General features: G+C 36.7%; 1 protein-coding gene across 11 annotated transcripts in view; it reads right to left on the bottom strand.

Moving 5' to 3' along the window:
* The window catches only part of LOC118448876 (beta-1,4-N-acetylgalactosaminyltransferase bre-4), a 68,578-nt gene that overhangs the window by 12,266 nt on the left and 30,493 nt on the right, over nt 1-25,819 (bottom strand). For 9 of the 11 annotated variants that reach the window (XM_035882775.2, XM_085660706.1, XM_035882774.2 and 6 more), the window contains 2 exons: nt 19,070-19,142; nt 7,777-8,457 (listed from right to left, as the gene is read on the bottom strand). In XM_035882775.2, coding sequence (XP_035738668.1) covers nt 7,777-7,931 — 155 coding nt within the window. In that variant the 5' untranslated portion in view covers nt 7,932-8,457; nt 19,070-19,142. The remainder of the gene's footprint in view (nt 1-7,776; nt 8,458-19,069; nt 19,143-25,819) is intronic. The other 2 variants (XM_035882773.2, XM_085660704.1) reach the window with 2 other exon arrangements.

The raw sequence follows: 25,819 nt of genomic DNA, 5'->3' as shown, positions 1-25,819 counted from the left end.
ACTTCACTCTATGAATATGCAACTAGCAAACAGATGATAATATCAAACTCCTCGTTGGTGTCTTATCTTTAACTCTACACTATAATACATAAGAGAGAGAGAGAGAGAGAGAGAGAGAGAGAGAGAGAGAGAGAGAGAGAGAGAGAGAGAGAGAGAGAGAGAGAGAGAGCAGGGAACATGTTAACTTAAATCGATGAGTTCGGCGAGAGTAATTATAATGTAGAGTGCGAAAGAAAATTCTCGAGAGAACGAAGAGAGTTTTTCCGATCCATCGATCGAACGTAAATTGGTACAGGATATCTACATATTTATACTTTAATAAATGCTGCACCTTGCCTATATTTTTTCGTAATGTCGTATCATTTAACTCTTCATGGATACTTTGTATGCATCTCCTGATCTAGATCGATCGAACCTACCGGATACGAAACGTTCGGTGAATAATAGTAATAGCAGCCAACTTGTGAATAATGACTACCGTGAAAAATAGAAAAATAAAAGGAAAGAAAGTAAGGAGAAAAACGAAAAAACAAAAAAAAAAAGTATATATAAATAAAACAGTAAAGGAAAAGAAAAAGAAATAGAGAGAACAAGTTTCCTAGAGAAGGTGATATTTTTCCTGTATGTACGATGTCGAAACGGATTCTCTTCTCAAATTGAAATGAATTTATCCTACGGACGTTTTTCACGCACACACAAGCCAAAATCATCTCAGGATATGTATTATATCCTGTTGGCGGCACGTTGTGCGTGCAATTTTCATTGAAATTATTATAAATGCTTGTAATTCGAGGTATAGAAGTACATGTTTTGCTCGAATCGCATAATTCGATAGTAACATGCGACATGCGAACGCTCACATACGTTTCGGATTGTGTCACGAAACCGTCGATTGTCGTCGTTCGTTTCACAATGCATTGCCTTTTTTGTATCTTTTTGTGACTCGACAAAAAAGAAAAAAAAAAAAAAAAAAAAAAAAAACCACAAATCAAAACCCTCTCGCTAAAGTGCCAACCACATGGTCGATGAAAATACCGATGATTTTTAATGATTGATCGATCCTAACAGGAATTATTAACAATAAAGTTATAAAAAATACGGTAGCAATAAAAAAAAAAAACGGTAGACAATGGTCGATTTTTTTCGGTATAAATAATAAAGGAAGGACGTAAAAATTTTCATCCTATGTATATATATATATTTATGTATCAAAAGCACTTATCAATGAGATATAATATCAAGCAAAGTATTCCAAACAGATATTTTCATTATATTACTGAGATTTCTTTATTTTCTTATTCGTTAAGTTATAATCTATTGTCGAGAGAACTTATTGAAAAATACACATTGATATATGCCAATAGGAAGGTACTACTAACTGTGGGATAGACAGATGATCCGTAGTACACCGACGGTTTCGTATTCGCATGCATATGCATGCAAATTGAACATGCAAGGACGGCAATCACGTAGCATGTATCCGATTCCACTTGTAAACCCTACGTCGACGTTGCTTTCAGGGAAACATTGAATGTGTTCCTTGGAACGCGTCAACCCTCTCTCTCTCTCTCTATTTCTATCTCTATCTCTATCTCTATCTCTATCTATCTTTCTCTTTAACTTTATATCTTCTCTATGTCTTGTTAAAACTTGACTGACCATTGGATAAACACATCTATGCGCGATAAAATATATATATATATATATATATATATATATATATATATATATACATATACCTATGTACACATATATACGGATACTATTCTTCTATATACATTACACACGTATCCTTACTCCAGAGATTAGTCTATTTATACCATTTACATCTAATTAGTAAGCTGTCTGTTTCGTGTCACTTCGCATGACATACAATAACTTTCAATTTAATGAATTTGTAACGATCGATAGGAAAATCAATGAAGGAATATATATATACATATATATATATATATATACCTAAACGATATCGAAATAATATCCATCCATCGGGATATAGGTAAATTTCTAAAAGCTTGCAACGATAAGACAAATAAATTAAAAATTTTGCCTTCATCGAGGTACGGTCTATGTGCCAAAAATGGAATTCTCCGTGTATTTTTATAAAATAGAAAAAGAGAAAGGAGAGAGGGGGGGGAGGAGGAGGAAGGGAGATAGAGAAAAAGAACAGAGACGATTTAAAGAGCAGATTTCTATGGAGAGTCACGTTGTTCGCGAACCGGTGTCTATCTTCCGACGGTGAAATAAAATAACAAAATGGTACAACTAAATCCGATATAGCCAGAATAGTCGTGCACAACTATATATATCTGACTATGTATATATACATATGTACGTATACATATATAGGATATATATATATATCTTGTATATATAATAGGTTTCTCCGTTTCCTAGAAAATCGCGAAAATTTCTCGAGAAAATTCTCCACTCGTTTTCGACATCCCTCGAGGTACACCTCGAGCGAAGTTAGCTTTAAAGCTTTCGAGCGATATTTGAGCGTTTAAATTTACAACGTATGAACCACTGTAAATTCTTGCTACTCATTCGTTATTCGTTCAGAGTTTCTCGTAAATTAAAAAGTATTACGTTTCGAGGCTATTATAATAATCCCTCATCCCTCTCTCTCTCTCTCTCTTTCTCTTCCTCTTCTTCCTTTCTTTTCTTCAAAGAGAAAAGAAATTTCTAATAAAACAGACTTTCAAGACATGCGAGGCATAAAAAAATGTACACTTCATTTAATATCATATCTCTCTCTTTCGTTTTTTGATACAACAATGTTGTTACCGATTTATTAATTTTTATCGAAATTTTGCCGACACAATGTATATCTTTGTTTTTCTTTCTTTCTTTCTCTCTCTCTCTCTCTCTCTCTCTGTTTTTCCCCCTTAACCAATTATTTTATATTCTCAACACAAAAACGTAAATTAACGTAGCTTTCTATGAAAAATAGAAAATAATCTAGAAGCAGAAAAATGGTAAAAATATTTTTCTTTGCTTTTGTTCGTTCATCGTTATTCACTAAAATGTATTGAAACGTATTCGATAAATATTCTCTTTGAAAGCTACGATATAATAATAATAACAACCATTATTATTATTATTATTCAACGTGGGAAAGAATTACTCGTTCGTATAAAATGAATTTATGAAAGAGCTTACCATTTACGCTAGACGAGCCGTAAGCTCGAACGAAGAAAGAAAAGTGATGTAAAAGCGAGGGAAAAAAAGATGCGAAGGAGTAGAAGTGACAAGAAAATTCTAATATTCATCTCGCGTGCTCTCTTAGGTATCGTGTGCGAGAACCCATCAAGGATAATCATTTTGAACGTACGTGTATATATATGTATGTACGGTGATGAAAAAAAAGACGGAAACAGCAACAACAAAAAATTCCTAAGCCCGTCTGTTCGCGATAACGATCTTCAATAGATTGTGTACGACGACCTCCAAGTATGTCATTATAAAGAGACACTCGATGCTTGTGTTTACAAGCGAGCGGGATGTCAACGACTTCAAAGAGAATATCGTGTGTGTGTGTGTGGATAGAAGAGTACTCAAAAACAATCTCTTTCTCTGTCTCTCTCTCTCTCTCTCTCTCTTTAGGGGTTGTAGTTTTTATATATTTGTAGTACCTATCAAAGTATATTGAATACGACCGATTCAATCGACAATTAAAAACTTTTTTTATCTCTGCATTAATACAAATTTATAATTCATTGCAATAATAAACTCGTCACTTTATATCTTTTCTTTTTTTCTTCAATATCTCCTCCTCCCTCCGATCTTCCTCCTTCATGCTGCTCGAAATGCAAATTTATCAAATAGGTTATTTCGATATCGATTTTGATAATTATTAAACGTCATTTGTTGTAACTACGTAGATTTCCTTTGTTCTTTTTTTTTTTTTTTTAGGTCCTTCGAATAGTTAGTTCGTTTATATTTAATGAAGCACCTCTACATGAAGAACGAATCCTTCTTGTACATAGTAGAGAGAGAGAGAGAGAGAGAGAAAGAGTACTACTAAAGGACAAGATTAGATCTTAAGGCATCGTGCCAGACTTGGAATTTATCTCGATAGTGTTCTACTAAGAACTTGTACCGAGAACCAAATGTGATTCATCGTGACACTCGCCAGCTGTCTTCTTTGCTACTAAATAAAGTCCCTTTAATGCAGTTGAATAAGAAAGAGAGAATAAGAGATTGACCATTTAAAATAAAAATTGTAAAAAACCTTTGCGATTACGTACGTGCATTCCTATTATTCATTTAATGTCTTTATTGATTTATTTCTTTTTTCTTTTTTTTTTTCTTTTCTTTTTTAACTTCCCCAGCGGACAAACGAATAAATCTATGTTTATCCATGATGTATACAAAAATGTTCCAATATCGTTAAATTCGATGACTAGTCGAGAAACCATGGATATAATAATTTCTATTACCCGCATTTAACGAAAGAATACCGTAAGATTCTGATAACGCGAGTGGCTTTGACTTTCTCGCCATAAACGAACGGTGAGGAAAGAGAAAAAGAAAAAAGAAAGAGAGAGAGAGAGGGAGAGGAGAGAGAGAGTCCAACGAACGAATTAACGATAAATTGATTTAATATGACAAGCACGATTCGGACGTGCTTAGTATTATAATGACATTCCAATTGCGACGTTCGAGAAATTACGAGGAACGTCGTTTGTCTCTCTGTTCGGTCGATGGACGAACAGACAGACGAACAGAGACAGAGAGAATGGTAGAGAGAAAGAGAGAGAGAGAGAGAGAGAGAAAGACAGAGATGGAATTTATCCAGAGGAATATGAATGAATGCATTCGAATACGAATTAACGCGGGAAATCGACGCGTACGTAAATACATATATACATATGTACATATAAGCACATGCTGTCTGTCCGAGAATATTCGAACGGTTTTCTAGCGATTGATTGTGAAACGTGCGAAATTACAGAATACGAGATAACGCGATCGGTCCGATCATATTATCGACGTAACGTTCGACATTTTGTTATTTCGTTTTTATCGAATAGCGACGGTAGAACGAACGAATGAACGAACGAACGAACGAACGAACGAAAGAACGAACGAGAACGTTTGCATTTTATCGGGCAATTTGGAAAAATTGTTCTATTGTTCCCGTTCCCTTTTTATTATAATATATTGGGGAAGAATGGGAGGAAAAAAAAATGATTTGAAGGTAGAAGAAAAATGCATTTGTAACAAAGTGCCATTGAACGAAAATAATTATTTACAAAATTGATCATTTGCGCGTTATAAAGATTGTATCGAAAAATAATTACACGAGTTTACATTGTATTTTGGGTTTCTAATGAAAAGAAACGAAGGGAATGGTAAAATAATATGATTATAGAAAAGAAGAAAATAGAAAGCACGAACTTTTTTTCTTTACGAACCGAGGATACACTACTAGCACAATTTAAAAGACTATAATGTATTCCAATTGATTTTGCTCTTAGAGAAAATTAATATCGATCTACTACTTTAACGTATAACGAATAGAATGAGAAAATAGGAGAGAGAGAGAGAGGGAGAGAAATACTTTTTTCTTATTTTTATTCTAGAATGTAAATTCCATTAGTCGTGATGCGGTCGACTCTAAGTGATCGAATCAACATAAAATTCTTCTTTCTCGTTTCCTATATGTACGTATATATATATATATATTCTCGTATTTTTATATTTCGACTAAAACAGAGAGATAGAAAGAGAGAGAGAGAGAGAGAGAGAGAGAGAAAATTCTAGAGACGTTTTCTCACGGCTTTGAGAAATATTTTTCTACGGCGAAACGAAGGAACCTTGGGTATTTTTTTTTGTCTCTTTTCTTTCTTTCTTTCTTTCTTTCTTTCTTTTTTGGAAAACGACCTTAGCCTCTAGTAACACGCATGAAGTCGCACATTATTCGCAGGAAAAACATAAAAGCTAACCATCTCTCAATTTCTTTTACTTTTTTTTTCCCCCTTTTATCTCATCTCTCTTTCTCTCTGATCTAACGTTTTCTATCAGGAAAGAAACTCAGAATAACGTTTCTATCGAGGAGAGTACCATGCGAGAGATGATTAGATGATAAATGGACGTATCGACCGAGAAAAATAAACGTAAGAGCGCGAAGATAAATACGGCTATTACAACGAAAAATCTCTTCTTTCTCTATATTTGAAAAACAACGAAAGAGAAAAGAACAAAATGAAAGAGAGAGAGAGAGAGAGAAGAAGAAAGAATTGAAATGAAGAAAATTCTCTACGAGGAATGAAATCAACGAGGAAAAAGAAAAAGAGGATGAAAAGAAATGAAAAAAAGAAATATAGAAAAAGTGAGGAAAAAAAAAACAAAAAAAAAAAAAGGGGTGAGGGATGGAAGACAAGTATAACGGATCGAAAAAGTCTGCCCAGGCGGAATCCATTGAAAGTTTAAGCATCGTTAAGCCAACCGACTCTGTAAACAGGCAATCTACTCGGCCACTAACGAAATAATGAGATCACGTACACCTTACGTCCACAAGAGTAAGCTTGAATAAAGCATGGATTTCCAAGGAAATTTCCCTTCATTACGGGCGAAGCGCTACACCGACAAGAATGACGAAGAACAACCACAGTCATGTCAACGGGAACGATAACGAGATTAAGATTAACCTACTCTTTGCGAGAAAGCCACGATTAAGTTAGGCATTGATCGACGACAACGACGACGACAACGACGACGACGACGACGACGACGACTATTGCGTTTCTCCGATCGATCGAATTTTCTGATTTCGATGAAAATTATGTTTACAGGAGAGAAAATTTGAAAGAGGAAAAAAAAGAGAGAAAAAAAAAGAGAAGGAAAGAAAAAAAATAAGAGTATTAGTAGAAAATAAGCGAAGGAAGCGAATGGTTATAGTCGATATTATCAACGCAGATCTGATTATTTCCTATTACCTGGCTCCGCAAATTGCACTTCTATGTTCGCCTTTGGCTTTCTAACACATTGAAGAATGGTTTGTCGTATGGGCGATAAATAGATAGACGTTTGTAAACGTAACATCTCTTACGTAGTAATATCAGTAGTAGTAGTAATAGTAATAGTTTTCAACGTTACCAGCCTACTTCGGCTCGTTACCGGCCTAATAATGAGATTTCACGGTTGTCTGCGATGCTCAAAGGAAGGAGAATCGGTCTAACGGAAAGGTCCCTACACACTCGATTGCTTCGGGTTAAGCGATACGCGGCTTGATAATTCCAGTTGTGGATTATTTAATACGTCGTCCATCGATACTTTTCCTATTCTTCATTCCCCATACTTCAAGCATATCAAATTAAACGAAACGATCTTCGTTCCATTTAATCTCTCCAATTCATCAACGATAAAGAATTTTCAAACGATTTTCCCAATCGCTAGTTCTTGAAGAAACAAACTGGGTCAGCGTGTCATCAGTCTCCAAAAGAAATTACAACGCACATTAACGACCTTATTTTACTCTCCCTTTAAAGGTCAGATTCTAAAAAAAGAACACGTTGCATATTAAAGCTCTAACCGAAGAATCCGAGCACATATGGCCATGGAGTATGTACGAAAGAGAGGAATCTCAAAAAAGAAAAAGAATGAAAGAAAAAAAAAAAAAAAAGAAGAAATCTCGAAGGGATGGCAGGTAAAGTTTACGACAACTTTTCACTATCAATGAAAATAAGCAAATAATCTCGAGCGTTAATCTAATAGCGTTGATCTAAAATTAGAATTAAAAGGATAAGAAGAATAATCTTAATGTCTAACCTCGTAGCATTAATGGTGAATATGGTCTCAATGGATCGACGATCCAATACTCCGCTTAGAAGATACTGAACAGCAATGAGCGCGAGGACGACGCAGGCCATCGCCTTGTAGAGGTTGGCACGATGCCACAGTGCCACGGCTGCGGCCACAGTCATTGCATGTGCGAGCCACCATAACTCTCTCTCCTATCGCCGCCGTAACAAGAGCGCCGTTTTCGACGAGGCGCTCTTTCCTTCTTTCTCTTCTTCTTCTTCTTCGTATCTTCCTCTTCCTTTATTACCTTTACTAGTTTCGAACCTTTTCTTCGTTTTACTCGTCGTCCTTCGACTTTTCTTTCTCGATGAGAATGACGACGACAACGACGAGGACGTTACTATTACTCGTTTTTCTTCTTCACTTCGACTCGACGCAACGGCGATGACTATGGTTCTTCTTCTTTCTCGATAACGTTCACAGAGAAAGGAGATAGAAAAAGAGGGAGAAAGGTAATAGGAAGAGCTAAGGGAAGGAGGAGGAGGAGGAGGAGGAGGAGGAGAAGAAGAAGAAGAAGAATGAGAAGAAGAAAAAAGGGCCGCCCAGGGCTCGTTGTATCCGCTCACCTGGAGCATCACCTTCGCCGTCGGCCAAGTTCTCTCTTTTTCTCTCTATTCCTATTAATCGACTAGACGATGAAGTAGTATCCTGTAAACAAAACGAATTTAATTTTAAAGTCTTTCTCTCTCTCTCTCTCTCTCTCTCTCTCTCTCTCTCTTTGTCTTTCTCAGTTACAATTCTTGTTTCTTTTTTTTTTTTGTTTTCGTGACGGAGTCACGGAAACGTGTTTTTCATTTGTAAGACGATAGATTTGTTTCTGCTTATGAAATTGAATTAAATCGTCGAGTGTACTCTAGTTTAAAGTACAAAAGCGATTAATTGTTACGAGAGAAGAGATAAGATTAATGAAAAGTGTTTGGAGGGAAGGCGTACGTGGGTTTTTTTAATTTCGTTGTAAAATATGAATATTACGAGCGGACATAGTATAGTTCTAATCGTAACCGTCGTCGTTGTCGTAAAATCTGCAGGACGGATATCGCGCGATAACCTGGAAAGAACCGAGGGCCACGAAGCACGATACGCCTGATTTGGCATGAAGCATGTAACTGCATTATCCGGGGCAAGGAGCGTGCGTTACCAAACCCGTTAAAGACGACAGCTTCATAAAGAGAGAACGGCGTTTCTACTTATAATCGGACCAATCGATTTTCATTTCGATTAAAATATATTTCCGACGAATCGAAATTAAATTTTTTCCTAATAGATGATTGATTAAATTAACGATCCCCATTACTTGCAATTGATTAAATAAATATTTCTCTTTATCCTTCTATCCTTAAATATAAATTATATTCATTTTCATAATTATGTCAGATATAATCGGTTCCCTTGATTATATCATTTATAAAATTTTCTAATTCGACGAAATTATTTTTAAGAAGTTCGCCCTTCCCAATCAAAATTTCACCCACGTTTTATTTTCCCTAAGACACGTTCTCTCATGGTTTACTTATCGAATTTCATAGTCGATTCATTCACCTCGAACGTGCAAAATTTATGTCGGGCGCCGTTCGCGAGGGTGAATGAATGAATGAATGTATAAAGAGAAAAAAAGAACAAAAAAAAAAAAAAACCAAAGAAAAACAACAAACAAAGGAACAAAAAATGTTTAAATCAACTACCTCTACAATATCTTCGAATTACCATCAAGGAGGGAAAGGAAGGAAGGAAGGAAGAGGAAATAATTCGTTCGAAATACAATTCGACGTTAAGAGAAAGGGAGGAAAGGGAAAGGGAAAGGGAAAGAAAGAAAGAAAGAAATATATCAGCAGGAAACTAAACGTGAAAGCGTATATATTCGATGTATGTGCAGGCAATTGCTTCTCTTACGCTGTAAAGCGAGAAACGACTCGGCTGTATACACCGTAGGGAATACCATTAAACTCTCGTCGGATTAAACCGGGCGAATTCGTCTCTCGAAATCGATTCTCTCGTTCTCTCTCTCTCTCTCTCTCTCTCTCTCTCTCTACGCTATAGCACTCACGAATCGTTCTAACGAATTTCACGCTTTCTCGAAAGAACTTCCGACGATTCAAATCGAGCGGAAACTACTTATCACCCTTTTATCTCGCTCTCATCTCTCTCTCGCTCTCATCTCTTCTCCCCCCTCCCTCTTTCACTCAATCATTTTTATCGAATAGAAGCGATAATTTAAACGGAAAAAAAATTATAATCTTGTTTACCGCTATATAGTCTAAGGGATTTTGTATAGGAGAGGAAGAGAGCTTAAGGGAGGAAGATGATAAAAGATACAAAAATGACGAAACAAATCGCGAAGAAAACACGTTGAGGAGTTCGCGCGTGCAAGAGAGAGAGAGAGAGAGAGAGAGAGAGAGAGAGAGAGAAGGCACGAGCTCTGTGACGCGTATGACACATATGCTCGCTCGCACAAATTCGCGTTTCGTTGAGCATTAATCCATAAACACGTCTCTCACGTCCCTAACACACATACTCCTACATACGTAGATACATACATACATACAAACATACATATATATATATATATATATATATACGTGGTGTATCAACTATCTCGCTAGTGGGAGAGACCGATTATCGCGTGTAGGACAAAGGTAATGGAGCGAACGTTTTCGTGTTAACTTTCAAAGTGTTTGCACATATTGTAATATATACGATGGAGAATGCTTGGATAAATGAAAAAAAAATCAAGATAAAAAAGAAAAAAGAAAAAAGAAAAAAAAAAAAAAAAAAAAAAGACGAACATCTTTCTTGCCATTTATGCGTCCACGATAGACGATCACCTTTTCTTTTTTGTAGATCGGCAAAAAAATCTTTTTTTTTTTTCTTTTTTTTCCTTCGACAAAAAATACAAACGATTCGGAGAAACGAGATAATTTTGTTGAAAAAGCAAAAACATAAAAGAAAATGGTTATGTCTAAAAGAAAATCCAAAGACTAAAGTGACAGTGCGGAAATGGACGAAATTTGACGAAATGGAAAGATAGAGATAGAAAGGGAAAGAAAGAGAGAAACCTTTCGCACTTTTCTTCTTTTCTGAACTCCTTCGAAATCGAATCCGATTCAAAGCGATGGCTCCGATCCAGCTTTCCAACGAACACAACGTACTTTTCCTTCACCTTCCTCTTTTTCTCCATCCGCAGTCGTCAATTTCTCGCACGTTTTCAGACCGAGTCACGATTCCGAAGTTATGCTTTTCACGGTTCTCGAGTTCTCGAGTGTGAGACGCCGGAAGCCGATTTTTACTTCCATTATTCGAAAGCAGAATCGTGGAAAAACGCGAAAACCTTTCGATATAACTATTCGCGAAGTTGGAGGAAAATAATATCGATCGAGCCATACTGCTGACCATTCTTCTTCTTTCTTTCATGTTGCTTCAATAGATTTCCAATAACGATTCAGTTTATATTCTTCGGTATTACGTTGGTCTATGGAAAAAAAAAAGAAAAAAAAAGAAAAATAGGAAAACAGAGAAAGAGAGAGAGAGAGAGAGAGAGAGAGAGAGAGAGAGAGAGAGAGAGAGAGAGAGAGAGAGAGAGAGAGAGAGAGAGAGAGAGAGAGAGAGAGCGCAAAAAAAAGGCTTCCGACGTAAACAGGAAATTATTGCAAATATTCGCAAAGAATTTTTTTCACTTCCTTCAATGATAACAATAATTCTAAAAATAAAAGATCTTCTTTTTTAAATCGCGTATTAACGCGAAAAATAAGAGACAAGAAGAGAAAACGAAAAAGTAACGATTCTCGGTGCTTGATCGCGCAAAAGGAACGACGAGTCGGAACAAAAGCCGGCTAGGAAAAGGTATCCAACGAAATCAATTATAATATGAATAAAGCCCAGTGAAATTAATGAGGGATCTTGAAAACCTTCAGAAAGAGAAATTTCAACAACGTTTCCTGCTAACGACAGCTCATTACGGCTTTTCTGTCTTCCTCTACCCCTCCCCCTCCCCCTCCCTCTCTTTCTCTTCTTCACCTTTACCCATTCATTCGATTATAAACAAATAATGCGTTAGCGTTATTACTTCGCTTGTTAACCAAAACTCGAGTCGTTGATATAAACTACAAATTCGTTTTTTTTATTTTCCTCGAACAATAAAACCCTCCGACGTCCATTGCAAGTAGATAATTCGACGTAACGCACGCGAGTGGATTACATTTTGGCTATATATAGAACAAAATAATTGTTATTCGTGGATATATAACTCTTGGAAATATAGTACTAGTTAGGAATTTGTAAGTTCTGTCGTACTCATTCTCTTTCTCTTTATCTCTGTCTACGTTTCTTTTTATCCATACCGGAAATATAATCGACCGATCGAGTGGAAGTTCCTTGACTATCGAGAGAGAAACCAAGGTAAGTTCGACGACGAGACAAACCCGTCTTTCGATGAAGAAAACAGGTTGAACGAGGAAAGAAAATCGATGAGGTTACAACAGACACACCATGTCAATGTTCGTCTTTTACTTTGTCCTCTTTTCACTTTCTTTATATACATATATATATATATATATATATATATATATACATATTTTTTTTTATATCTTTTACGCATTTTCACGTCGAAGTCAATCATTTTTTCTTTGTAGCTGTTAAAAACAATTTTTATTTATTGATTATTTTTAAAATACGAACAAAAAAGAATGGACCGTTTAGTATGCTTTTTCTTTGATCCTTTTATTTATTCTTTTTTTTTTTATAAAGAGACCCACAACTACTACCATCACCACCACTAGCATCGCTATCACCACCACCAGCAACAGCAATGAAAACTGCTACTATATATCCTGGCACCATTATACGATATTAAAGGCACGCGCGTCCGACATTTATTACTCGTTACAAGTTCCCAAGAATTAGAGGGTAGCTCGTTCTCGTACTCAACGTTGATACTTCCCATTCCCACTCTCCCTCGTCTCTCTCTCTCTCTTTCTCACACTCTTGTCCTTTCGACTAGAAAGAAAAAGATAGAGAAACGGAAAAATTTCAAGAAACTTAGAAATAATTCCTCCTACCCTTTCACCATTAGTATCACTACCTTCTTAAATCTTTGCCTTTAAATTAAGACTCGTCGCGTGTAACTCTTCTTAGCTTAACGTATTTCTTCGATGTAATTTTTCGTTTGATAAAAATTTATCCCTTTTTTCTTCATTAAAAAAAAAAAAAGAAGAATGGTAAACGACATTGAAAAACTTTTCATATAGACAGTCTCTCTTTCTCTCTTTCTCTGACGAGCAACAAGCAGTTAATTATTAACAAGTTATTCGTCGAGACATAATAAATTTTACCCGAGAGAATATAATTTCGTTTAAGTCTTTACACGAAAATGCAATAAACTTGCTATCTCTGTCTCTACCTTTTTCTTCTTCTCTCGTGTCGTATAATAAAGTTTATGCCACCCTTATAGAACGCGAGATTGTTCAACTCTGGATATATATCTTTATCCTTGTTCCTTTCTTCCTATTTTTCTCTTCTTCCACTTTTTCTTTTTATTCTCGCATACGAGTCAATTGCATCGAATCGAACTAATATACGGGAGAAATATCGCGTGTACGTGTTTATCGAGAGTCGGCTTACGATCGATCTCCAATTATAATAAATGCATAATACTAAAATTTTATGCATAAAGAAGGATAGAGATTAGAACGAGTCCTCGTTTCCATTGAAATATGGAAAGACAAGGCAAAACATTAAAAGAAAATTTTCGATATATATGTATATGTATACCATCGCCATTAGATTCTTCGGTTTGACGATTCCATGGAAATTCTCTTTCCATCTTGTATTTTTTATTCTCTAGATGGTTATATCGTGAAAGTAGGCAAAGGGAAAGAGGGAGAAACATTAGACATTTGCGATTCTCTTGCAACATGTAACTACTTAAAACGAAAAGAATTTCAAATCCTCCTTTTTCTAGTGTAAAGATGGTAAACAAGTTTTTCACATTCAAATCGATTACGAGTTGTGAACAACAAATTGGCTTTCCTCTCTTTTGCCTTTCGATAGCAGAAACAGAGAGAGATAGAGATAGAGAGAGAAAGAGAGAGAGACGTTTTATTATAAATTCTAGGTATTTCTTTCCTTGGATATTCCCCTGGAATATCGATCATGTCGACGGTGGTGCACGGATTGCGTACCGTGGCTGGAATATTCACAGAGAATATTGTTCGTGCTCGGTCTCTCTCTCTCCCTCTCTTTTCTCTCTTTCTATCTAGAGAAGCTCGCTCGATAGGGTATTACCGTATGCACCCTTTTGCTCTTCTATTTCCCTCTCTTTCGTAGGACGAGAGTTGGAACGAGATAGGGAAGATACTACGTACGTGTATACACGTAATACAGGGATCGTATTCGGTATGGATTCTGTTACGAGATCAACCAAAGAGCAGAACAAGCTGTTTCTCTATGAACGAAATCACCATTTTAATACTTTCCAACTATTAACTCTCTCTCTCTCTCTCTCTCTCTCTCTCTCTTTGCGAGTTTTTTAACAGCTCGTTCTTGTCTTAATACCATAATCTACGACTTTAGTTTTTCTAAATGAATTGTCAACCAAGTAAACTATATCGATAAAAATCGACTCGTAGATATGACTCGTAGTATCGACGAGTTCGATGACATTTAACGGATAATTGACACAGTCACGATTTAGCCATTAGCAAAGTTATTAATAATGCTTAGATTTAACGTCAGCTTTACGTCCATTTATATATGGCATAGACATGTCTGAATATTGAATAACACGCATACGGTACATGAAAGAATAATCATACTTTTTGCTCGTCCCAACGGAGCTTGAGTAAGCTAATTGATCGAGGTAAAACCAACGTATACTTTATCCTCGAGTTTGCAATTGTTTACTCTAATTTATCTCTCTTCCTATTTCTTTTTCCCTTTATCAACGATAATTTTATTATTCAATTACGAAGTCACGGGACAATTGTACCTTCCGTTTTTCTTATCTGTTTTTTTTTTTTCTTTCTTTTTCCCTTCGTTCGTCGAAAGCCACCGATCAATTGGAAAAAAAATAAAAATATAACTTTTGATCCTTCGATTATTCTTCTCGTTCTCTCTTACCCTCCCACCCCACCCCTTTCTCTCTCTCTTTCATTCTTCTCTTATTTTCTTCGCTCTCACTATGGACTGTGTCGCATTGCAGCAGACGACGTCACCGCAAGGACAACGGAATATGCACGTTTTACTTTGGTAAAAAAGGGGCGAGCTTTCTAAAGATTATCCTCTTTCATTTCTTTTTCCTTTCCATTTTACTTTTCTTTGGACAAACTCGGAGCCTACACGACGTCCGGTTATAATACGAAAATTTAACAGGATAAAAATAAGATTATGTTTTCCTTTTTACAACGAAATTTGTATGACTTCCTTATACAATATACATACGCATAATTGTGGTCTCGCATTATGTCTCTGGTGTCTATTATTGCACGCGGTGTAATTACCCATTAGCTTGATTATCCGTTAAATCATGAAAATTGCCTTCGATCTACCTACAATATCGTGACGCTACTTAATTGCTTCCTGCTTTAGGAGCTAGAAGGTCCGGAGTCAATTAATGTCAACGCGAACGTATCGGCTTGGTTTAATCTCTCCGTGTATCATTTATGATCCGTGTACTTAATCATCATTGAAGGTACGTAAAACCGTTACGATTGACATTAGAATATATCACGAATCTATTTATGGGTAATTAAATAAGTCCAAATGTATGATTATCGTGTCTGAGATAAAATTAAAACCGTCACCCTACATTATTCTCTTTATTTCGAGAATAAATCCAAATTCGTCGGCTTCGATTAACGTGCTTCTTTTATTTTTTCTCTCTCTCTCTTTTTTTTTTTTTTTTTTTTTTTTTTTTTATAAGGAAAAGATCCGAATGATCGACATATTTATTTTTATATCCCTGCACTGTGGTTTCTACTACGAATAATGGATCAATTTTTATACATAATTCAAAGGAAGTAGTTTGGTTGTATACATATACATATATATACATATATACATACATACATATATATACGAAATATAAAATTTTCTACGAAATATGCACATATTTTTCCTTGTAGCAACGAGATAAATCTGTAAAAATTCTCATAGCGACGTGATATATCTTGCACGTGGATCTTCAAAGAGGTGGCGTAACAGCGTGTAAGCGGATACCGAGCATACTCTGATCGATAGTCCGAGTGTGGTAAGGGGATTTCCATCAAAGAGATTACAAGTAGGCGCGGTTTCTTTCACATGGACTTGACACTTTTGCGCGCAGATAAAAAAAAAACGAGTGTACATTAATCTTTTTCCGTAGAACGATTCGACGAATTAACAAAATTAATTTTAAGTCGGCTAATCGATCGTCGTCTATCATATTTAAAGAGAAAGAGAGAGAAAGAGAGAGAGAGAGAGAGAGAGAGAAAAAGAGAGAAAGGAAAAAACAAAAACGAAAAGTGTATTTCGATTAATCGATTTGAGTTTATCGTGTTTCATGAAAAATACACAAGAAATTTCTACGTGATAAAATGGTCGAGTGATTTACCGCTATCGTTATTTGTATCGTTGAAAGAGAAAGAGAAAGAGAGAGAGAGAGAGAGAGAGAGAGAGAGAGAGAGAGAGACAGAGAAAGAGAGAAATGGCATTTTTAGAACGGCAATGCACTCCTTCCGCACCTATCGGAATTTATCGATGGATCTTTAGGAACGGCACACAACCTCGATATAATGTATCTGATAACGTGAGAATCAAACGAATGAACGAACGAGTTCTCATTTGCTCGCGTATATCAAAGGTTGTCGATGTTGAATCTTTCGCAAGCCCTATATCTCTCATCTAGTTCGTCTCATATCTAGTGCTTCATTCTCGTCGAACGATTGACACGATCACGCGAACTACCCTTTTCCTCTTGAAAATATACGTATCAAAGCTCGTAGAAATGTTTAATTTCGTGCTTTGCTTAAGACCAGTGAAAAAGAATGAATGGAAAATAGTACGAAGGACGACGCGCGACGCATCTCTACCACTTTTATATATCCTCTTTCCTGCTCTGCGAACAAAGATAAAAATAAATAAAAATAGAATGAAAAAAAAAGGGAAAAAAAGAAGAAAAAAATCTTCTTCAAAACATCGCTATTTTAAGAGATTTTTCCTCAAACCCTGGAAAAATATTTATATAAAAAAATATTTATATTTATTTATTTATTTATTTATTTATTTATTTATTTTTCTCTTTATTTCGCTTAAAAGAGACGACAGAGAAAGAAAGCACAGAGAGAGAGAGAGAGAGAGAGAGAGAGAGAGAGAGAGAGAGAGAGAGAGAGAGAGAGAGAGAGAGAGAGAGAGAGAAAAAGTTTCAAAGGATGAGATTTTCAGCAAACGAACGCTTTCCGTTCTCGTTTCCGAATGAAAATAAATCCCTGAAAAGTTCGATTTTATTTCAGACTCGAGACAGAACAAGCAACGCGCACGAAATTTCCTTCCCTACATTGGAAAATCGTGTGCACTCGACGAGTGCCGGGGGCGTGTCGGGCCGAGTCGACAAAATCGACAGGAGCGTGCGCTCACGAAATAACAGTCACAGTGCAGCAACAGCAGCAGCAGCAACAGCCACAGCAACAGCAACGGCACAACCACCACCACCATCACTAACAGCAACAGCAGCAGGAACGTTCGCTCTTCGAGACCAAGCGCGGTGAATTTACGTTCTATTAATTCGTCGGGTAGAGTCGGCGCGCGTTTTCCCAAACACGTTTCGAAAAGAATAGAAAAGCGAGTTTACTGGTGGTGGTTTCGACAATCGAGGCCCCTTTCTCTCTGTCCGAGAGAAATAGAGATTGATACGAAGAAGAGAAATCAATGAAACGACGCGCCAAATGAAATGAAAACAAATCTCCGAGCATTAATCAATCATTTTATAAAGATATTTGATAATTTTCTAATTTTCTTTTCCAATTATAATTTTAAAAGGAAAAAAAGAAAGAAAGAAAGAGAATCGAAAGGAAAATAGCTAATCAACAGCCGACATTTTCTTTTAAATGAATCTCTTAAGACGCGAATAACTTAAGAGAAATTTGTGAGCACGCGAATAAACGGTGCATGCATAAAACACACTAAACACACTAAACAAACATACACGTAAAACGCATCTTTTTATTTCCCCTGAAGAGCTCGTTAGTAACTTAACTCGTTTCGCGGTAACGATGATATGAGATTAAGTGAGCGTCCAGTAGGCTCGTTTTCCTCTCATTTTCTCACGAAACACGACGATGAAGACGACGACGACGACGACGACGACGACGACGACGACGACTAAGACGCGCATGTTACTCTCGAATTAATAAATTACGACGTTTGCGTAGTCACTTCTTTCTGCGCGTGTAGGTAGATAACGCACGCGCCTGTGTATGTATGTGTGTGTGTGTATGTATATATATATATATATATATATATATATATATATATATATACGTAGGAAGCAAGCAGAGCAGCAGACAAGAGCCCAAACACTTCTTCGAGATTCTTTGTTCCTCACGCAATTAACGTTTTATACAAACTCCGACAAGTTGCTTCTTCGTTTTCTGTTAAAAACCATTCCTTCCTTCTACGTTTCAATTTCTTTTTCTTCTTCTTCTTCTTCCTTCCTTTCTTCCTTCCTTCCTTTACTGCCAACCTCGCGATACTAAACACACGGGTACACATAAAACATTCTACTTTCAAGCGTGGAACATGATTTAATTAAAGTTGCCACAATAGCACCGCAACCTCTATTAAAATGCCAAGCATTTTTCGCGAAAACTCGACGCGTGCGAACGGAATAATTTAGAATTTATTCAGCCATTTTCCTATCTACCTTCCTCTCACGATCGGCTTCTCCTTCTCTTAACCGGAACCACCCGTGTAATTCTCACGAATTTTACGAGGGAGATTCTATCCTGTTAAAGGGGACAAAAAAGAAAGGAGGGGGGAGAGAGAGAGAGAGAGAGAATGAGAGCGGGAGAAAAAATTGGAATTTTAATGGACGTTCGACGATTGAATTTTCCAAAGAACGTGTGTCTTCGGCAGCTCCTCGTTACATTAGCAAGAATACCCTGACATATATAAATGTGAACGTCTTTCAAAAAAAAAAAAAAAAAAAAAAAAAAAAAAATGGAAGAGTGGATGAATCCTTTGTCGACTCTCCTCGTGTCATTCGAACGATGAATATAGAAATGATTTCTATCACCTTTTTATGATTACAGCCTCGCATGAAACACAGTTTGCCGTCACAGTTGTCCCCTCCCTTCTCGTATTTTCATCTGAAAAAGAAAAATCAAGAAAACATTAATAAAACATTCAGACAGGGCCGACGGAACGGCGTAAAACTAGGATCGTCTATAAACAAAGGGGGGAAAAAAAAATAAATGAATAAATAAATAAATAAATAAATAAAAAAGAAAAAAAAAATAAAATAAAAAGAAATACTACCACCCTTTGTACGGCAAAAATAGAACGAGTTTATGAGGTCAGATAGGTATAGTTGGGTTTCATTCGCAAAAAAGGATGAGGGCCACATATTAGTCCGATTAAAATCATGGCAACCGCATTGCACGCTAGGGAGAGAAAGAGAGAGAACAGGTCACGCGTAATAACTCGGTAGGAACATTCCGGCAGGATGTTTGGCCGCTATTTAATTAAGCTTCGCTTCGAGCGTACTGGAAAGCTCACATCGTTGCGAATACTAGGAGCGTTGAATACAGCGCAAAGCAACGAACCGTGATGATTTATCAAACTAACGGAAGATTAGAGTACACGATTCTAACTTTTTCTACTTACGAGAGAAGAATAAGCACAGGATTATGCATTTTTCTCACGTTCTTTTATCATTATCTTCGTTCTTTGATCAAACGTAATTAATTATATTAAAATGCATTTAAATAACCTTTATTTTATCGCCAATTTTTCTAATCTCTCCTTTCGTTACACACTCATATCAGAGATTCCATCTTTTTTTTTCTTTTTTTTCTCTCTTTTTTTTTTTTTTTTTTTTTTTTTTCAAAATTCCCATACTTCATCATTATTTATACGAGAGATCAGGATAAAGCAAAAGTTCAGGGAGGTAGGGAGGTGGAACGATATTTTCGAATAAAAATGAGAATCTTTGCCTTGCATACTCGAAAATAAATCGAAATCGGATCGAGGTGTCGAGGAAGATAAATGACGAACACGTCACCGGTGCAGTTACCACACGTTTTCTCTCTCTCTCTCTCTGATGGTCATCGTTGGCACAGCTTGTTAGTCGATGGTACGAAGTGGACAATACCAGATAGATCCCATGCACAACCGTGAAACAAAGCAAAACATTATCGGTCAGAGGTAATAAACGGCTCCTGTAATATATCAAGCGAACGTCCAGTCAGTGCGAAGAAGAGACGGAGGTTGCTAACTGCAGCGAAGAGAAGGGTAGGGAGGAGAAGGAGGAGAAGAGAAGGGAGGAATCGGCAGAGATACCAAAACCCGATATTGCACGCTCCAACGCAGGAGATATCTCTGACCGGTGTGCTTCCAACGTTATTCCCAATCTCCTGACTATGAATCACTGCTACAAAATTGTCCTCTGACTACCAAACGACATATATATATATATATACATATATATACACATCTTTGTTTGCTTTCGATAAAAAAAAAGTTCAAATACGTCCTTTCGTCTCCTAGCGAATATTGGCTGACTTTAACGGCGGACGAATTGTACGGGAGAATCGATAAATTCGTAAACGTTTCTCTGCAGTTTGAGATTAAAAAAGAACAAATGAATGAAAAGAATGAATGAATGAATGAATGAGAAAGGACTAGGAATATTCTCTTTTCACTAGAAATATCAATATTGCAGAGGATATATCCAATAAATATATGCATTAATATAAATATAGATAGATAGACAGATCGATGCACAGAGAAAGAGAGAGAGAGAGAGAGAGAGAGAGAGAGAGAGAGAGAGAGAGAGAGAAATTATGTTGATCGAGATCAAGTATTATTCTCTGTAGAAGCATTGTCCCATGATACGAATCTTTACATTCTCGTTTCCCCATGGAAAATAATTGAACCGAGCGTAGAAATTACACAAACCCCAAAGCAAACTCACACTTTGCATATAACGCGTCGAATTCGACTTCATCTTGCTGCTGCACAGAGAGAGAGAGAGAGAGAGAGAGAGAGAGAGAGAGAGAGAGAGAGAGAGAGAGAGAGAGAGAGAGAGAGAGAGAGAGGAAGTGAAAACATCCCTTTCATATCCGAAAATGGAGAGAGAAACGGTGAAAGCCGATAGAAGCGAGTATTACGAACGACGAGACGCTATAAAAGCGTTTCGCATCAACGAAATCCCAAAGCTACTGTTAGTTACCATCCGATCTCGTACAAAAAGGAAAAACGACACGAAAAATACGTTTCAAACAAACGAGAAGGGGGATCGATCTCCAAGGTATTTTTGACATTATCCGACACAAGTATAACACCAGAAGTGTTAATTGCGTCAAGCGCACGTAACCAAATTTGTAAACTCCTAGGTGTATATAATATACGAAGGTGTTATATCACGTAGTTAGGAATGTTACGGAGAGAATAAAAAATAGAGAGTAGAAAAAAGAAAAAGAAAAAAAAAAAAAAACGAGGAAAAGAGAACGATATGGTTGGTTTGATAATCTTTACGAGCTGGCAACTTTATTCTCTCCCTTGACAAATGATTCTTTTGCTTTGGCTAAGCCCGCTCGCAACGTGGCCCTCGTGATTTAACACTCCTATCGCCGGCAGCAAATGCGTACGGGACGAACGTAGCGAGAGCTAAGGGAACGAGAAGGATAAAAAGGAGAAACGAAGGAAAAGGGAAACATTTTCAACGATAAACGATGCGACAAATAATGTCGTTATCAACGTCAGACCCGGAGGATATTCTCTCTGTCTAACGTAACATTCCGGTAGAATTCTCACTTTTCTTTCTGTTATCTTACCTCGAAAAGTGTTGACCATTTTTTTTTCGTTTCACTCCAGTCTTACTCTCTCTATTTCTCTTTATCTCTTTTGTCGTCGGAGAAAAGACTCCGATGTCAGCGATGCCATAGCGATATTTTAATTAGATTAACTCTTCTGGATTTGTGTTCGCATCGATAAGGTTTCCTAGACCTTCCTACGCACTCTATCTATCTCTAGTTTACTAGCAAGATACGAAAGAGTGAGAAAATATTTTCAAAAGCAAAACAAAGAGGAGAAAGAGAGAGAGAGAGAGAGAGAGTGAGCATTTAATCATTAAAAATATTCGACTCTTAGTACGACCAAAAAAAAAAAAAAAAAAAGAAAAAAAGACAGTCATGATTCCTCGTAAGCTTGTTGCCCTGCAAGATAGTTCTTGTTCTCTCGTACTCGTTAACGTTAGGACGATTGCTTCACCGGAATAATACTCTCCATTATTTAACCATTCTTCCTTCTTCCCCGGTGGACTCGTTTCAAAGTCGAAGAGAATGCAAACTAGCTTGCGTTTCGAGGATTTACCGAAGTGCAGGTCGGAACTCTATGTAATGACAGGGAGAGAGATGGAAATAGAATATACCGACACATAGACAGATGGAAAAGCACACACACCGATTATCTATATATACATAATGCAAGCAAGAGGATTCATTCGACGTTCATTCAAGCCAAACTCTACGTAATCTGTCTCTTAAAGGACTGTCGAATGCCTGCTGATTGCAAATGATTACTTCGTCGTTAGAAAAGGAAACTTTACTCATCGTTCCCTTCCCTTCTTCTTCTTCCTTGTCAGAGTGTTTGCATTGAATTAATCAAAACCAAATAGCTCAGAGTTTCAAGTACCTCCATTAATATATACTTCCCTTCTCTCTTTCTCTCTCTCTCTCTCTCTTTCTATTCTTATCACAAAGAAACTATTCCATTCATGGGACGTAACGAGTGCACTAGCTAACATGATCTCTCTCTCTCTCTCTCGCTCTCTCTTTCTCTCTATTGTACGTAGTTATAGGTTAATATTTTAGCAAACGTCCAAAGGATAGTTTGATAGGGAACGAAAGAGAGAGAGACGACTGAAGGTTGGACATTTGTCATGTCAAACTCAACTCGAGCTGGTCAAAGGAGTAGTAATTTACCTTAGTCCTATTAATACTCCGTCGGTGAAATTCAAAGGTACCGAAGACAATTTATATAGTATGACGTATTACGACAGTTCGGATATATGGATATCTCTGGTTAGGACAAAGATACGACCGTTCATTTTTGATTATATATATATATATATATATGTGTGTGTATATATATAGAAATAGAAGAAGAAGAAAGTAAGTTTGGAAACGTAGCAGAGAAAATCGTAGTTTCATCTTTCACGATTAGCTCATTTATATTTCGATGATTCAAAGTTGTTCATGGCTGAAGGAATTCCAGAAGATGGAGGAGAGAGAAAGAGAGCAAGAGGCGGTAAGAGGGATAATAGCGAAATCTCAATTAGCACTGCGCAAAGCGTCTCCAAAACTTTGACTACCGATTACTCGCTCAAAGTTTGCCCGTTAAAGCGGAATGAGCCGAAGTAATCTACGACGTCTTAGTTATGCTGAATGTTGAGAGAAGAGCTGAAACTGGTCTGAATTAGAGAAGTGAAATATCTTAACGTTTAATATTGTTCGACGTTGTTCTATTGATCAACGGTAACTCGATCGTGAGTAGTAACTTGTATTTTATAAGAAATATTAAAATGTAAAAATAAAAAGGAAGAAAAAGAAGGAAAACGAAGGAGGATAAGATAGGAAGCATAGAAAATGCAATGCTCTAAAATGATATCACACATTTCCCAAAATTGAAAGTCATAAGACTCCGAACTATAACGATTCTAAGTACAATTAACACAGCAAACGGCGTCGCGAGACTAATCCAAGGACATTAGAAACTCGCAGTATTCTCGATACGTCGCTTTGGCTTCTTCGATCGTTCCAACCTAACTCTCTCTCTCTCTCTCACTCCCTAACGTTAACATGGTAAATTGTTAGGAGACCACGAAAGTTACACCTTCAAGAGTAGTACCATTGAGAGTTCCCAAGTGTTTCAGTGTATTGGTCCAAAGACTATGGCATGTGCCTTCGTAATCTTTAACTTTGAGAGAATCTTGCAGCTGGTGCCAAAGAGACCACCACCACCACCATCATGGTCATGTCAAAACCATCGTTAACATTGGCTTTAAAAGTGCATCGCGTATTTCCCGTCTAATATTTCATTTGCTTCTCTCCTTTTTTTCTTTTCTTTTTTCAAAAACATCATTTTTTCTTTTTACTTTTTATAACTCTGTGATTAAAATCGACACGGTTCCTTTTTAACAATTCAGTTTTAACATTCTTTCTTTACTTCTTTTTTATGGCTATAATTTATTATTTTTAACGATTACGTGGATATGAAAATTAAACGTTCTAATAACTTATCCATTATAGAAGGAGATAAGACAAATTTATGGTAGGTATCGATATCGAGTTTCAACTGATAAAAAATATTCGTTCTCTCTCTCTCTCAAAACGCAAATATATATTGCTATCGGTATTTCTATAGATAGAGGAAAGGATATCGTCATTTAATAGAATACGCCTTTAACGTTAAAAATATATGCAAATACGGTATAAGGTTTGGCTTTTATTGAATGCTCTCGAGATCTCTTTAAATCCGTGAAAGGACGGAGGGGCGATGTCGTTTGCAAACTTTTCGAGAAAGGGAATGTTCGAAACGAGTAAGAGACGACGCATTAGCGTCGTTCGCCTCTTTCCTTCGTAAAAGCTAGTCAGCGAAGCAACCAACACTTGCCATTTGCCTTCCGTTGTCGTGCAAAATCGTTCTCGAGAAAGCATACTACATATTCTTGATTCTTTTCTCTCTCTCTCTCTCTCTCTCTCTCTCTCTTTTAAAATCGTTCGTATCGTGCAAGCCTTCAGTGAGAAAGTTTCAGCCCCTCGACTCGGTCCTTTTCTTTCCACCCTTCTTTCTTTCTTTTTTTTTTTCTTTTGCTTCTCTCCTTCTTTTTCTTCTTCTTCCGCTTTACCACCTCAGCCTTTTATATTCTTTTTACGATACGGTCGGCTCGTAATGCACGTCCAAGTCGATTTAAGTCCATCGAAAAGAAACTCGGGGTTTAATTTATCCGTAATAGATATATATATATATATATATATATATATATATATATATATATATATTTATATATAAAAAGAGGAAGAGAAAGAGTGAGGAAGAGAAAAGACGTGCATTAAAAAAAAAAAAAAAATCTTCGTTACCGTTTTAGAGCGTTAATTTTTATTAACCATACATACGTCCCTCGACAGACGTACAATTAGATGACAATATCTCCTACTTTCTTTCATTGTCTTCTCTTTCTCTCTTTATGCCTTTCTTCTAACGAATCGATTTTCTCAACGTCCTCGTTTTACCTTCGTCACATCGGAACTGCTAGCCTGCGAGTTAATAACCAATTCGAGCAGACACGAGACGCACACAATGGAGACACAGAAAGTTCATGGATCGTGTCCCCTTTCGATTTTTTTCCCCCCTTACCCCTTTCTCCGTCTCCGCCCTCCCATTTTTCTTTTCTCTCATTCCCGGATATTAGTGGACGAAGGAAGAAACGGAAGACGCCGACAGCACCATGAATTAATATCCGTGATTCCATCGGTTAATTAAACCGGAGAAATGTCGGGAGAAAAGAAAAGAAAAGAAAAGAAAAAAAGTAGTTCCATCCTTTCTACTATTCCTTTCCATAATCATAGAGAGAAAGGAGAAAAAAAAAAGGATGAAAGAAAAAAAGAAGAAGAAAACAAGAAATTGAACTCGTTTAATTTTCCAACGAATAAAAAGCTGATTTATATTCTTTTAGAATCGATATGTGGTCAGAATGCGTAACCCCGTCAACCCTCTCCTCCTTCCCATTCATTTTTATCAATCATTATTTCTGGACAAGCAT

The sequence above is a fragment of the Vespa mandarinia genome, chromosome 12 (assembly GCF_050613455.1).
Source record: "Vespa mandarinia isolate Hongniang chromosome 12, ASM5061345v1, whole genome shotgun sequence".
In the NCBI taxonomy this organism is placed as follows: domain Eukaryota; kingdom Metazoa; phylum Arthropoda; class Insecta; order Hymenoptera; family Vespidae; genus Vespa; species Vespa mandarinia.
This window is presented reverse-complemented; position numbering and strand designations above follow the sequence as displayed.